General features: G+C 38.0%; 1 protein-coding gene across 2 annotated transcripts in view; it reads left to right on the top strand.

Annotated features, from left to right (window-relative positions):
* The first annotated feature begins 613 nt into the window (after positions 1–613).
* The window catches only part of LOC127662192 (E3 ubiquitin-protein ligase pellino homolog 2-like), a 40,525-nt gene continuing 26,307 nt past the window's right edge, over positions 614–14,831 (top strand). For both annotated transcript variants that reach the window (XR_007972863.1, XM_052153283.1), the window contains exon 1: positions 614–925. Coding sequence is in view for 1 of the 2 variants with exons in the window: in XM_052153283.1 (XP_052009243.1) it covers positions 849–925 (77 nt within the window). In the remaining variant the exon portion in view is untranslated. The remainder of the gene's footprint in view (positions 926–14,831) is intronic.

Genomic DNA, 14,831 nt, shown 5'->3' on the forward strand with positions numbered 1-14,831 from the left:
TATATAATAGCAGAACTCTTAAATTAACAAATGAATAGATATTCAAATTTCAATTAAATTCACATTTGAAGGTGTAGTTAAATAAAATTATAAAATATTTTTAAATATAACTTTTAAATAGCATTTTGAAAAGCATTTGCCAGTTAGTTAGATTAACTATCTCAAGCCTACTACGACTTCTAGTACAGTACTACTTACTATTATTATTACTACTACAACAACAACAATTGCTACTAATAATAATGTATTTCACCTAAAGTGTATGCAAATAGGTAAACTGTGAAGGCACTTTAAGTTTCACTCTTTGTTTACATAATTGAAGGTGCCGCCTCAGACCGCCGTTGTGTTGGATTGATCCGTTACAGGGGGAGCGTGTTGTTGTGACGGAGATGTGTATTTTCTCAGGATCATACTTTTACGACGATTTAAGCAGACGGGAGTGATATTGAAAAAATATTTGTGTAGCCACTGGCCCATGTCGAAGCTATGGGAAAAGGCACGATATTATTTGAAAAAAATGTCATGGTCTTCCCGGCGTAAAGTCGTAATAAGTGAATGGCACGACCCACCCCCTACTAGAACTGATTTTTTTCAGCGGCTAGAACCAGTAAGTTATGCGCTATCCTTTAATGAAATGTCTCCGAGAGACAAGCCTTTAATTTCAAAATCTCTGTCGGATGTAGGGTTTTACTGATTTTTTTCTTTTCAGAAAATTGCGACGCAATATTGGGAGTGGATAAACGGATAAAATGGCAGTTGAGAGCTTCCTTTGAAGTGTTTTCCCTTTTTTGTGGCTGGATTGATCGTGTAATTGAGAGTGAGAGGCGCTGTGTTGTTTGAAAAGCCTCATGTTTTCACCGGGTCAAGAGGAGCACTGTGCGCCCACCAAAGAGCCTGTAAAATACGGCGAACTGGTGGTTCTGGGGTGAGTCCATATGTTCCGCAATTTTCCCTAATGTGTGACCAATATTGGCGACTTTTCCTCTTATTTGATGTTTCCAAGTTGCATACTTTGATGTAGCTGTTAATACTTTCACAATAGGGCTGATAAGAAACTCTCAACCATATTTCTGAGCTCCTGCTTAGTTGCTGAACACGTTTTTAGAGAGTACAGAAATAGTTTGTTTACACACTTGATGTAGGTGTGCCGCGCGCGAGACCTCACAGCTCTTAAATATTAAATATTCAAATACTCTTAAATATTCACGCGCTCACGTTACTGCACAAATGAAACACGTGCGCACACGGACCAGCCAGATGAACTCATTCACTATATTATTATTATGCAATTTAATCTATCTTAAGCGACTGCAGTGGTCTTCCGAATGGTTTGGAAACGCACTTATTGAATGTGTGCTCGTGTACGTCGATAAATTCCAGATTATCTAATGTTGTCCTTATTCAGTTGTTGATAAGACTCGCTCATCATGCTCTTTCCTGCATCATTTGCACGGGGAGTTATAATGAGATAAAGGGCGCGAGAGGGATTCGGAAGCAGTGTTCTAAAGTTATTTGACCCCCTCCTCCTTTTATGTGACTGAGCAAAAGAGGCTGCTCCTCTTTTACAATGTCCCCTCACTCTGCTTGGTTGTAAATCAAACATGTTCAATGATCAAGAGCAGTGCTTCTGAATCCTGGTCCCAGACGACCCCCAATGCTGCACATTTCTGGGTTATCTCCTTTAGCCATACTAAATCTTTATTATATTACAGGTTCCACTTCCAACTGTCATGGAATACCCCTAATATAATCAGGAATTTTACAGATTGTGCTTTCCAGGTCATGTGAATTTATCTTGAATCATGAGAGAATTTCCATTTAATAATGGGAATATTTTATTGGCCAGGAATTGCCTGTTTTGAGTACGATTTCTAAGTGATTTTTCAAAATCCTTAAAGTATCATATCCCTTAAAGCAGGTTTCCCCAATTGGTTTTTATCAAGGTACAAATTCATCCAGACATTATAAAAAGAGTAGTTGGCTTCAGGAGTCAGTTTGGAATATATTCTAGCAAGAAATATGTGCAAATATAAACAGGATGTACATCTATGCTACAGAGTTCTACTCCTCTCACTCGCATAAAAACACAGATTATATAGTCCTTTAGTTTCTTTCCACAGTGTTGATGCATTCTAAGGAAATTTTATGCCAAATTAAGTAAATTATTGCTTTAGTAGCATTCAATATATTAATCTCTAACATCCGAGCGGGCTTGAGACCGCACTGCCTACTGTACAGGGGTGAAATTTTATTTTTTACAGACTCTGTGTTTGTATAGACCTTTCAGTGGAAGTTTGTCTCGCAAAATTGTCACTGGTTTTGTGTGAACAGGCCTTTAGCATGGGCCTGATGTGGCCCGCTGGCCGCCTATTGAGAAACCCTGCCTTAAAGTGAATCTGGAGTGCTTAAAACAGGGGTGCTCACAATAATGGAATGAGATCTACTGTTTCATAATATTATAATAGCAAGATGTACCATGCACAATAAATGGTATATGTAAGTAGTGTTGTCACAATACCAAAAGTTTAGAATTTGGCTGTGAAATTTGATGACTCAATACCAATATTGATACAACAAAAAGTAAGCCTAATATTAATTTATGTAAATACTGTTTAAATTCTCATTTAGCCTAATTATTCAAGTAAACAGTCTGTAATAATAAAATAAGAATTAAAAACTCAATTGAAAAACAATAGGAAAAAATACAAATTAAGAAAAAAAATAACTTTAATGGAGTGGTGGTGGCGTAGTGGGCTAAAGCACATAACTGTTAATCAGAAGGTCACTGGTTCTATCTCCACAGCCACCACCATTGTGTCTGACATTTTGATACAAATAATTTTTGTCCCACTGTTAACATTCACTTGAACAAAATAACTGTTTACACTAATACCTCGCCAAGATGGATATTTTGGCAGAAATGAATTTGACCGTTGAGGTGCGTATCTGCATTATCATGATCGCTCTCGGACTACACCTGCATTAAGCGCGCACACATAAGTAGCTTGTCTGTCAAACAGCACGTTGATGCAGAAGCGAGAAAATGAAGTCCAACTTATCTTTTTCCCCCAATTTGGAATGCCCAATGCGTTCTAAATCCTTGTGGTGGCGCAGTGACTCGCCTCAATCCGGATGGCGGAGGACGAATCTCAGTTGCCTCCATCTGAGACAGTCAATCCGCGCATCTGATCACGTGGCTTGAGTGCGTTAATGCAGAGACGTAGTGCGTGTGGAGTCCCACACTGTTCTCCACGACATCCACGCACAACTTGCCACGCGCTCCACAGAGCGAGAACCACGTTATAGCAACCACGAGGAGGTTACCCCATGTGACTGTACCCTCCCTAGCAACCGGGCCAATTTGGTTGTTTAGGAGACCTGGCTGGAGTCACTCAGCATGCCCTGGCTTTGAACTCAAAAAAAGGCCATCCTTAAGATTTTTTGATATTTTGACGTTTCTATCTCTGTCCTTTTTCCCTTTTGGCCTGTTATCAAGATCGGCCAATCCGATACCCGTGTTGTTTTTTTTGCACAATCCGCTTGGAATATCTTTACATTATTGTGTGGAACTAATTGGGTGTGCTCTTTAATATGGAAAACACAAACCTCTAACTACACATTATTTCAATATAAATGTATTGCTTAAGAAAAACTTTAACTAGTTTACTGGATAATGTAGCAGCAAAATTAGCAGTAATTCCAGTACAAGTCATCAGTAGAAAATAGTTTTGCTAAAAATGTTCACAACTTATATCTGTATCTTGTATTTTTTTTGTTAAATTTAGTTGTAAGATATCTGCTCACTTTTCATTCAAAGTTATTTTTAACCAATTCAACTTAAATATTATTATAATTTGTAAAAAATAATAATAAATTATAATAGTAACATTAACTTTTAAACCCTCATGCTTTTATTTTCCAGTAAGTCCTGTAAGTGTGTCTGTTTGTAGGCAAGTTCACAGTAGTTTAATTTGCTTCTTATTCAAATTCTGGTAAAAAAAAAAAAAAGCACCTCTAGTGCCGTTCTAAATGCATATTTTAAGTGAACCGAACATTTGAGCATCTACATCAGAGATGTTATTCGTGAGTAGTGCTTAAATATTGTGCACCGCGTGAAGGCTTATAAACAGCCGCAAGAGTGTGTAAACCGAGCAGCGCCATTCACTGACGCACTGGAGCTGTGTGTGCATTTTATATATTTACTTGTAAAACACCGCCTTTTGTGATCCAGAGAGCTATCGAACGTCTTCAAGTGGCTTTGAGTAAAATGCACGAGTCATATGAACTACTTTATTGGTGTGTTTATGGTTCTTGTATGTCATTTTTTTAATTTATTTTTTTATTGACAGTAACTGACATTACTAACACACGGTATCTGATTTGGACCCGATCCATCTACAAGCTTCAGTATCGGATCAGTGGATCCCTCCCTACTCTGAGCATGAGATGGAGTCATGTACCCGCTCTGAAAACACTGTTATAATGCTAATGTAAGGCAGACAAGACGGAGCAGTGCTCCGATTTTTGAAGCAAATGCGATTTTGGTCTTAAATCAATCATGCAGCATTAATGGATATTATACTGATGTCTCAGAAGTCAAAGTTTACTGGTGTCAAGCGTTTTGGATGGTTTCTCTTATGTAGCCTATAGCGAAGTGCTGCTTTCACAACTGTCATTTCGGTTTATGGCAGTTTTTATACTTTAACGAGAGAACAAGAAAGAATAAAAGTTAAATATTACTTTGGTCAATAATTGTCCAATAAATATTAGCAGCTAATGCATTGGTGCAGCTAATACATCGGTACATAGTGCATAACTACTGTATAATTTAAATTGCGCTTTTACTTTGAAGTGTTTCTGTGTTTTGACTAGCTTCTCCCTTTCGGAAAAGCAGGTTGCTACATGCCCCAAAGTTTTTATTAAGTAGGTCAGGTGGTATCAGATTTGTTATTGAGACATTTTTACGAGCACAAGTACTAGAGTGCAGTATTGGATATCAGTATCGGGACATCCCTAGCAATCTTTAAACACATTTTTTTCTGGTCCGCATCCAGTAATCGCATTTTAAAAGTTGTGGAATTTCATAGGGCATAAGGACATCCTTTAAATATGTTTTATTATGTGGTCTAACTATTATAGTGGAAATGACATAAATGGTAATTTTATGGCATAGCAATATTTGTGATATGCCTGTATTAAGAAAATTAGGATTTTTATAAACAAAAAGGTAGCTAGTTGTGCATGAATTCGTCACCGGTATCTCTGAGCATCCAACAGATCTAACATATACTGATTCTGCTTTTTATATATTTTGAGAACTTATCACAGCACCATCTCTGCTGCCTTGATTCACTGGGGTCACCTGGCATTGCCTGCTGGCACACACAGAGCCGAGGCTGGTGCTGAAAGAGGGTATTATTGATCTGGGCACTGGCAGATCTGAGCCCCTGGTCCTCTCTGTTCATTGTTTACATCAGAATGACTGAGCTTTTGTGGAACACTACAAGCTTTAAAAGTGCGACTTGCAATAGTGTTGGTCGTCAAAGTCTGAAATTTGTGGGGAGGTGCATATTTCTGACTTAATTTTCTGTCAGCTCACTTAGATGTTCTTACAATCATGATCATTTAAACTGAGTCTGTAAGCAAAATATGATCAACCTCAAAGTACTATGAAGGTCTCTCGGGAATAGTGTAATTATAGTCTAATCAATATGATAATGATATTTAGAGACCAGATTGGCCAGTGTACACGCAATGCAATTTAATGATGGCGAATGAGATATAGTCAAGGTTGCTCATGCTCAAATTAAACCTTTTGCACAATATGTACTCAATTCATTAAAAAAATTAATCCAATTAATCAATCCTTTGACAAGGCTGTCATTAGGTTTTGGAACTGATATGGGGGAGGTAACAGTTTTGTTAATTGGTCTAGTAAACCTGGTTAATTTGGTAATCATAAACACATTTTGTAGTGTATAATGGGGCGAAAACTACCCACTCTCAAATTTTCGGTTCAGTTCAATCCATCTTTAACTCACCCAAAAAAAAAAACACTCTTCTTTACGATAAGAAATGCACAGTGACTTATTTTATGATTCAATAAGTCACGAGCCAATACGTTATAATCTAGCTGCATTAAGCATACGCGCTTGAGGGACAAGCGTCCCTGCGAGTGTGCATCAGCCGGATGCAATTTCAATCTCCCCCTTAGATCGGGACATCTGTGCAACTCATAGAAGAGGCGCTGACCACACAGTGAAATGCCAGTTTGTAGTTAATTACATGATCTGCTTCCACATTATTTGAACTTTAATAAAGCTATAATGCATTAAATAGAACTGCATTAAAGATCAGGGTGTTTCCTTTAAAGAGCTCTGGCTCCACTTATTCCACAACGTGAGTGCTTCAATATTTAATTATTTCATAATTATTCCCTCATACTTTGCGATCTACATCGCCTGAAGCTGTTTGGAAAGTTTAAAGTGCATCTGGACTGTGAGCTGTTTAATTCTTCCTCTCCTCAGTCAGGCGCGAGCTGCCATTCTGCTCTCACGCACCATCATTAGATTTTAATGGGATCAAACGACTATTCAACACCGAACATTTTTGTCGTCAACTTTTTGTCGTCGTTGTCGACGAATAATTTTAGCCCTACTGGTAGCTTATTACAATTTTTAGTTGTTTTTAATTATTAATTTATTAAATGTGCAATATGTAAAATTTGTCATGTAATATTCACCTTTTTTTACCAATGTGTGAATGGAATGTAACTCAACTTAAAAAACGAGCCCTTCACAGACTTCCTAGGTTGCCTATTAAAGCCTTACGACTGATTTTCATGTGACTGGAGCAGGTCACTTTTGCCGGGAAAATCCAAAGAATGTGATGTTTATGTGCACTCCTGAGAGCCTTGCCTCAGACTGTAATGGCTTGTCTTCCACTATTCAACAGCAACAAAAAAATTGCAACACTAGGTAACGTTAACTTGGAGTTGGAATCCAGCAAACGTCCAGCTCCCAGCACAACACCGACTCCTACACAATCTCAGAGTCAAATAAAAAATTATCTACTGAATCCCATCTGGCTAAGCGGGAACTTGATCGTGGTCGAGCGATAACTACAGTAAACATCGGCAGGGCATTTGATTCCTGGAAGGACCTTCGTTCGGTTTTGGGGATCAAAACTGACCCTGAATTGGTGTTGTTCTTATTGGACAGGTAAGCTTGAATAACTGCAAATCATGTGAAATATAGTGCCAAAAGGATCGATATGTGTAATTTTAGCTAACTTGATCTTGCCTGCACAGTAACTGTCATAAACAATGTTAATCTGTAATTATTCAAGCTAAACTACAATAATACATGAAATTGATGCTAGACATTGTTCAAGATAATGCAAAAAGATCCATTCATTAATGTAACGTAACTTGTTTATACAGAAAATGTATGCACTCTATCATTATATAACAATAGCACATCGATATATCAATGACAGTTGTGATCAATACTGAGTTGTCAACATATTTATAATGTACACTTTCAAACAGCTACTGTCATCCACCAAATCTAGATAAGAACTATTTGATCAAGCTGGCTAGCTAGCTAATGCTAACATAGGCTATCATAAAAATGCAGTCAATGTATCATGCAAAGAAAAGTGATTATTTCAAACTACAGTCTCTAGATTAGTCAATTTATCAAAATAATCGTTTGTTCTTGCCCAGAGCTGCATTTCGCTGTTGCGCACTGTCTCCGTGTATACATCAGCATCTTCCACTGAATGCGTTTACATTTAAGAATGACCGTGAAATCACCTGTCTGTGTGACTCTGGTGTGAAGGTAAAAGGATTGCTGTTAAGGCCCAGGTATACTTTGTTTTTGCGTGTTCTGGATTGGCTCACTCCTGGTGGACCACGTTGCCTTTGAGTGCACCAACGGTGATCACATCCCAAGTCTAGAAAATCTGGCAGGGGCGTGGTCAGGCCACGTGGACTAGAATATGATGACATTTACATCACGCATAATGTGTCCGCGGACATGCAAATATACTGCGGCCTTTAGATTACTGATAGAATCCTGGTTCCACTTGGATTCTATCAGTAATCTAAAGGCCGCAGTGTGGCATTCTAATGTGTGTGGCATTCTAGGAGTGAATGCCACACACATTCACTCCTAAAACCATCCTGTTTTCATCCTTGTGCAAATTTTCCACATCACATGGGCTGTATTTAAACTTGTCAAACAATCTATTAAAAATTGTTTTATGGTTTTTCACTTAAAGAGCTCTTTTTGCTTGATCGACCTTGACACATGTATCTTGGTTAAGCTTTGCCCTGGAAGATACTTGCTGATTCTCAGTTTGGGTTGTGACCGTTTAACACGATCTCGCATGCAAATACATTACATAATACTAGGTAAACAGGGCTGTTGCTTGCCATTTAAAAGATTGATCTCTTTTCTCTCTTTTGAATATGGCAAACCAGGCAGTGGATCAGTGAGTGTTTCAGGCCATTTGAATGAACTGTCACTTCCCCAGTTAGGCTTGTGCTTTATTGTCATGAGCGCCTGGAGAATTTTATTTGAGGGCATGCACAGGGCGGGGTCCCCAGTGAGAAGTCTTTTGCAAAAACACCACCAAAGCGTTCAATTCTGGTGACTTTTGAAAGAAGTATTTTATTTTTATTGAGGATGTGTATGTAGCATTTATGTAACTAATGGCTAAATCATTCCTGAAAGGCGGTAACCATTCAGAACAAACGCATACATGTGCTAAAAAAGCAAGACAGTGCAATGAATGGAGCAAAATGATTTAACGGTTCAAGTTCTGTCTAACTTCACACAGCATCTAAATATGCAGTGCTCCTGTGAGATGCTTAACAAAAAGCAAACCTTGATGCAGTGGTCAAAGACGTCCATCTAGCGCATGTTTACGTGGGAAAACAATTGAAAAAATGTGTGAGCGGATGCAGAAACGCATTCTTTATGAACCACCCCTTGTTCATACAACAATGCACTTGTTTACGTTTCTCCAAGTTACCTCTCTAAAAGGTAGCCTTTTGTTTCAGTTGATAGTAGGTAAATATCTACTTCATCCAGCGCTGTTTGTTCTGTGTTAAGTATCCCAATGCTGTTTTGACTGAAAAACCACTCAATGATTCATTAAAAAAAATGAATCGATTTGGATCGGTTTGCTAGCCGTTTAGCCAATTCACCGAAGAAGAAAAAAAAGTGACTTGATATAGGGAGAGGTAATTGGGAGAACAGGTGCAACGGATGATCAGCTGATTGGTACGATTGGTACGATTGTTGCAAAGGCAACTGGAGCTGGCAAACTCAACGTGGCACTTGTAAGACACGAGGAAGTGAGACAAAAACCAACATAGGCAAACATTCAGACAAGACCGACATGGTCGAGGAGGCACAGTCAGGCCAGACTGTGACCGAATAGTTCTGTTGTCACTATCAAATATCATTGTGACATACTGGCAGCCAGTGAACTCCATGAAAGCATCATACACAGCAGAGAAATGTTAAATGTTTTTGGAAATATGTCCATTACAAGTTCCGAAATCATTAATTTCTATGATTCGTTTGCAGTGTTTTGTTGTAACACAAATTACTAATTATTAAACAAATGCCTGAAAACGCAGTGCCATTATTGAAAGTTAAACCGTTATAAGTGGTACTTTTTTTTTTTTCATGTCTAAATAAATTATAAAAAAAATACATTACAGATGCAATTAACACACAATTACTTGAATACACCACTTATGTGATGAACATGTTTTTAATTACTGAGTTCGAAGTCATTTTTATATTTTTTTTCTGGGGCTGAAACTAGGGCTGGGTGATAAAACAATATCGATATACACTCACCTAAAGGATTATTAGGAACACCATACTAATACTGTGTTTGACCCCCTTTCGCCTTCAGAACTGCCTTAATTCTACGTGGCAATGATTCAACAAGGTGCTGAAAGCATTCTTTAGAAATGTTGGCCCATATTGATAGGATAGCATCTTGCAGTTGATGGAGATTTGTGGGATGCACATCCAGGGCACGAAGCTCCCGTTCCACCACATCCCAAAGATGCTCTATTGGGTTGAGATCTGGTGACTGTGGGGGCCATTTTAGTACAGTGAACTCATTGTCATGTTCAAGAAACCAATTTGAAATGATTCGAGCTTTGTGACATGGTGCATTATCCTGCTGGAAGTAGCCATCAGAGGATGGGTACATGGTGGCCATAAAGGGATGGACATGGTCAGAAACAATGCTCAGGTAGGCCGTGGCATTTAAACGATGCCCAATTGGCACTAAGGGGCCTAAAGTGTGCCAAGAAAACATCCCCCACACCATTACACCACCACCACCACCAGCCTGCACAGTGGTAACAAGGCATGATGGATCCATGTTCTCATTCTGTTTACGCCAAATTCTGACTCTACCATCTGAATGTCTCAACAGAAATCGAGACTCTTCAGACCAGGCAACATTTTTCCAGTCTTCAACTGTCCAATTTTGGTGAGCTCTTGCAAATTGTAGCCTCTTTCCTATTTGTAGTGGAGATGAGTAGTACCCGGTGGGGTCTTCTGCTGTTGTAGCCCATCCGCCTCAATGTTGTGCGTGTTGTGGCTTCACAAATGCTTTGCTGCATACCTCGGTTGTAACGAGTGGTTATTTCAGGCAAAGTTGCTCTTCTATCAGCTTGAATCAGTCGGCCCATTCTCCTCTGACCTCTAGCATCAACAAGGCATTTTCGCCCACAGGACTGCCGCATACTGGATGTTTTTCCCTTTTCACACCATTCTTTGTAAACCCTAGAAATGGTTGTGCGTGAAAATCCCAGTAACTGAGCAGATTGTGAAATACTCAGACCGGCCCGTCTGGCTCCAACAACCATGCCACGCTCAAAATTGCTTAAATCACCTTTCTTTCCCATTCTGACATTCAGTTTGGAGTTCAGGAGATTGTCTTGACCAGGACCACAGCCCTAAATGCATTGAAGCAACTGCCATGTGATTGGTTGATTAGATAATTGCATTAATGAGAAATTGAACAGGTGTTCCTAATAATCCTTTAGGTGAGTGTATATCATGATAAAGAAAATCCACGATAAGCTTTTGAGGAATTTTCGATATTTACTGCGTGTCGCTAAAATACAAGCAGTTCGGCTTTCTCAGGCTGCGTTTCCACTGGGGCGGACGAAATCTGCTCAAAGACGCTCACGGCGCTTGCTCCGCAACGCTGGCAATCCTACGATCCACCTTGCGAGCACGACACTCTGCTTTCATAGGAATTAATTGAAAACGCTCTCAGCTTCACTCACAACGTGCCAGTGGTAACGTAGGGTCAGGATGAACTTGCTAATGCTAGATGCCTTGCTAACAATTAGGTTAAGTCGGACACCGGATTGATTCCATCCGCACCGCAAGACTTCATGACAACGGTTGTGCCCTCTCATCGTCTCTAGTGAACAGCGCGACAGAACAGCAGTGATGTGGACAACAGCTCTGAACTTTCTGTGCTGTAATCTTGAATATTGTTCTCTAGCACCAAACATGTATAATGTCTGCCCTGTCCTGCTCTCCAAGCGTCGCCTCCTTTTCCCTGCATGTGTGTAGACATGAAGCGCCGCATGAGTTAACGTGGTTTCAAAGCACCTTTTAGACCATAATGTTTTCCCCTTCTAAATGTATCTTTTAATCAGCATGTTACGAGCCTTTTAATAATAAACAAATTGATTTCTGTTCTAATTTTGTGAGGTTAATTCGATGTCTGGAATGCATAAGGAAAGACTAAAATTACTAGTTGGTAGACTAGTATCTCACTTTAATGAAAATATAATGTTTTTTTACTTTAAAAATTCCAAAATTTTCTCTTGGGACACCCCTGAACCCACATTCAACATCATTCCACAGTCACAAGGGCTTCTATGCCCCATACTTGGGTATCTGAATCTAAAGAAATATAAATATTTCATTTTAATGTAAAAATATTACAACAAATACTGGACTGCTGTCACTATGCTTCAGAACAAACGGATGATCTTTTAACATTTTCAATTGATAAACGGTAAAAGACGGTAAAATTGGTAAAAGATCCCACAGACCCCACTGATTTGGCTATCTCTGGACCCACTGTGCAGTTTTGTAGAGACTATTTGGACTTTTTAGAATTGATTTTTTTCTTCCGTCAACTTTGAAATAAAAACAAAAAGTTTAATGTGTAAATGTGTATATAGTGATAACAATTTTGGCCATATCGCCCAGCCCTAGCTGAAACTCATGTGGTGCAACCGTCCAGAGTTTCATTAAAAGCTGAAATTCTTGAAAAAATGTAGGCATGAGTTGTGCGGAATCTTTTATTTCTTAAATGCAGTGAATCAATTTTATTTTAAAACCTGATAAATATTTGCTAAACTTTTATCCATCAAATCAAAGTCATGTGGTGCAACCAACCTAGGTAGAAATGTTGTCATGTGAAAAACCCACAAATCATAATTTTGGTGAGATATATATATATATATATATATATACATACATACATACATACATACATACAATATTTTGACAATGAAGTCACATTTGGTGCAACCATGAGGAAAATTCTTTATATATCATGATATTTGTAAAAAAAAATATTTTTCACCTTGAAACACATGCTTAAAAAAAAAAAAAAAAAGTTTAAGTTGTGTACACATGTATTCAAGGTGCAAGGAAACTATTTTAATACACTTTACTTGGTAGTTGCACCACATGACAAGTCATTAAATCCGTTTTTGTACAATATGCTATAAAAAAATTTAAAACAATTTTTAAAAATATTAAATCAAATTACATATCAACGAACTTAACGCATTGTTTTAAAACAGATTTAAAATTTTTTTTCTAATTTTTAATCAATTCTTTGTCCTTGTTTAACTGCACAGCAAGTCAGAGTTACTATTGCAGTGAATCTAGAAACTAGACACTTAATTTAGACATTTTTAAAACAAACTGGCATATTCATCTGAATTATAGCATGTCTAAAGAATAAATTCACGAATACTTTATTTGCCAATAACTCACCCTGCAGTGGCCGAAAAAGAAAAAAAAAGATCGGCCCTTAATCTAGGCACAATTGGCTTTCAGATTTATATGAAGGTCGGCCTATTTAGATCCTTAGGAGATCAATTGGTACACCCCTTCGATGTGGCGTATTGTACGATATAAATGTACAAACTATTAGGGCTGCAACTAACGATTATTTTGATAATTGATTAATCTAAAGATTATTAGAACGATTATTAGACTATTGGCAGATTATTGCAAAGATTATTCATTAGCTCTAAACTGCTTGTGCCCTGGATTAAAAGGTTGTATTAAATGTGCTTACTAGCAATAGAGGACAAAATCATCTTTTAAAAATACCTCCTAAATGACATTCACTGAATTAACGGGAACAAATATTTTTGAGTTTAATTCAGTAAAAATTCACTGCATAAAAAATCCTATTGTTACCCAGTTTTTTTTTTTAACTCTAGTTTTCCATTTTAAAAATTGTCTAAAAACAAAATACATTTACTTGAGAAAGCAACATAAGATATTTAGACTTGCTTTAAGAGAATGTAACTTTATATATATATATTACAGTTTAATGTGATCCCATGTTACGTTAAATGAGATCAAACGACTATATCGACAACGTCGGCAATAAAAAAAATTTGACGACAAATTTCCGTTGTCAAAAGGTCGACTAGTCGTTTCGGCCCTACAAACTATTATGAAAAACACTTTATTGTTAACTAGTCTACAGGAAAATGCTGCAGTAATTCCAGTCTAAGTATTCAGTAGAAAAGGCAGATTATTATTTTTTTTGTTGCAAAAAACATTTGACTTGTGTCTGGGCTTTAAAGGAAACCTATCATGCCTCGGGTGCCCCCAGAATGTGTCTGAAGTTTCAGCTCAAAATATCCCACGGATCATTTATTATACCATGTTATAAATGCCTCTTTTGGGTGGAATCAAAAACATGCTGATTTCGTGTGTCTCTTTAAATGCAAATGAGCTGCTGATCCCCACCCCATTTCAGGAAGAGGGCTGTGCCTTTACAGCTTGTGCTTCGGATACTACAGCAACAACAAATCAGAACCAATATGACTGACAGCGTAAATACCGGAGTTCAGCCATATATGTTTGAATATATGTACATTTGGCCTCTGTAAATACAATCGGAGACAACGGTAACTGACAGTAAGAGTTTTCGGGTTAAAAATTGTAAATAATCACACAGCTCTTGTCTCTGAATACAATGAGACAATGGTAACTTTGCTTGTTAGCTGATTCCATGGCTAATGCAGCTACATTTGGAAAGGCGATTTGGAAACATTCACATAATATAAAGTGCGATACTTGCATCTTCAGGATATAAAGCTGGAACACGAACAGTTGGTACTGATCTTTGCTTGAGAATCTATTTTTTTGAATATCCTGCTTTATATTGACACTCATTCACAAAGCAGTCTGGTGTAATATAATTTGCATTAACATACACAAATGTTTATGTTTTGGGGCACATTTCCTTCAATAACAAAACTTGTCCACTGCATCTTCAGTGGCTCTGATGCCAGGAGTACATGAAGACCCTTATGTTCACTTTTACAGCCAACAACAGAACACTCATGAAGCCAAGACTTATTCTTCTCACTGTATCTGCTCCAGTGCGGGGGAAAAATGGCAAACTGTGTGTAGATCACTCAGGGGAGGATCTATGATAATAGGGTCTAGTCTGTCACCAGTCGTGGGCGAGGCCTGCTCCAATGTGACATCACTTCAGTTTGACACTGT

The sequence above is a fragment of the Xyrauchen texanus genome, chromosome 22 (assembly GCF_025860055.1).
Source record: "Xyrauchen texanus isolate HMW12.3.18 chromosome 22, RBS_HiC_50CHRs, whole genome shotgun sequence".
Classification (NCBI taxonomy): Eukaryota; Metazoa; Chordata; class Actinopteri; order Cypriniformes; family Catostomidae; genus Xyrauchen; species Xyrauchen texanus.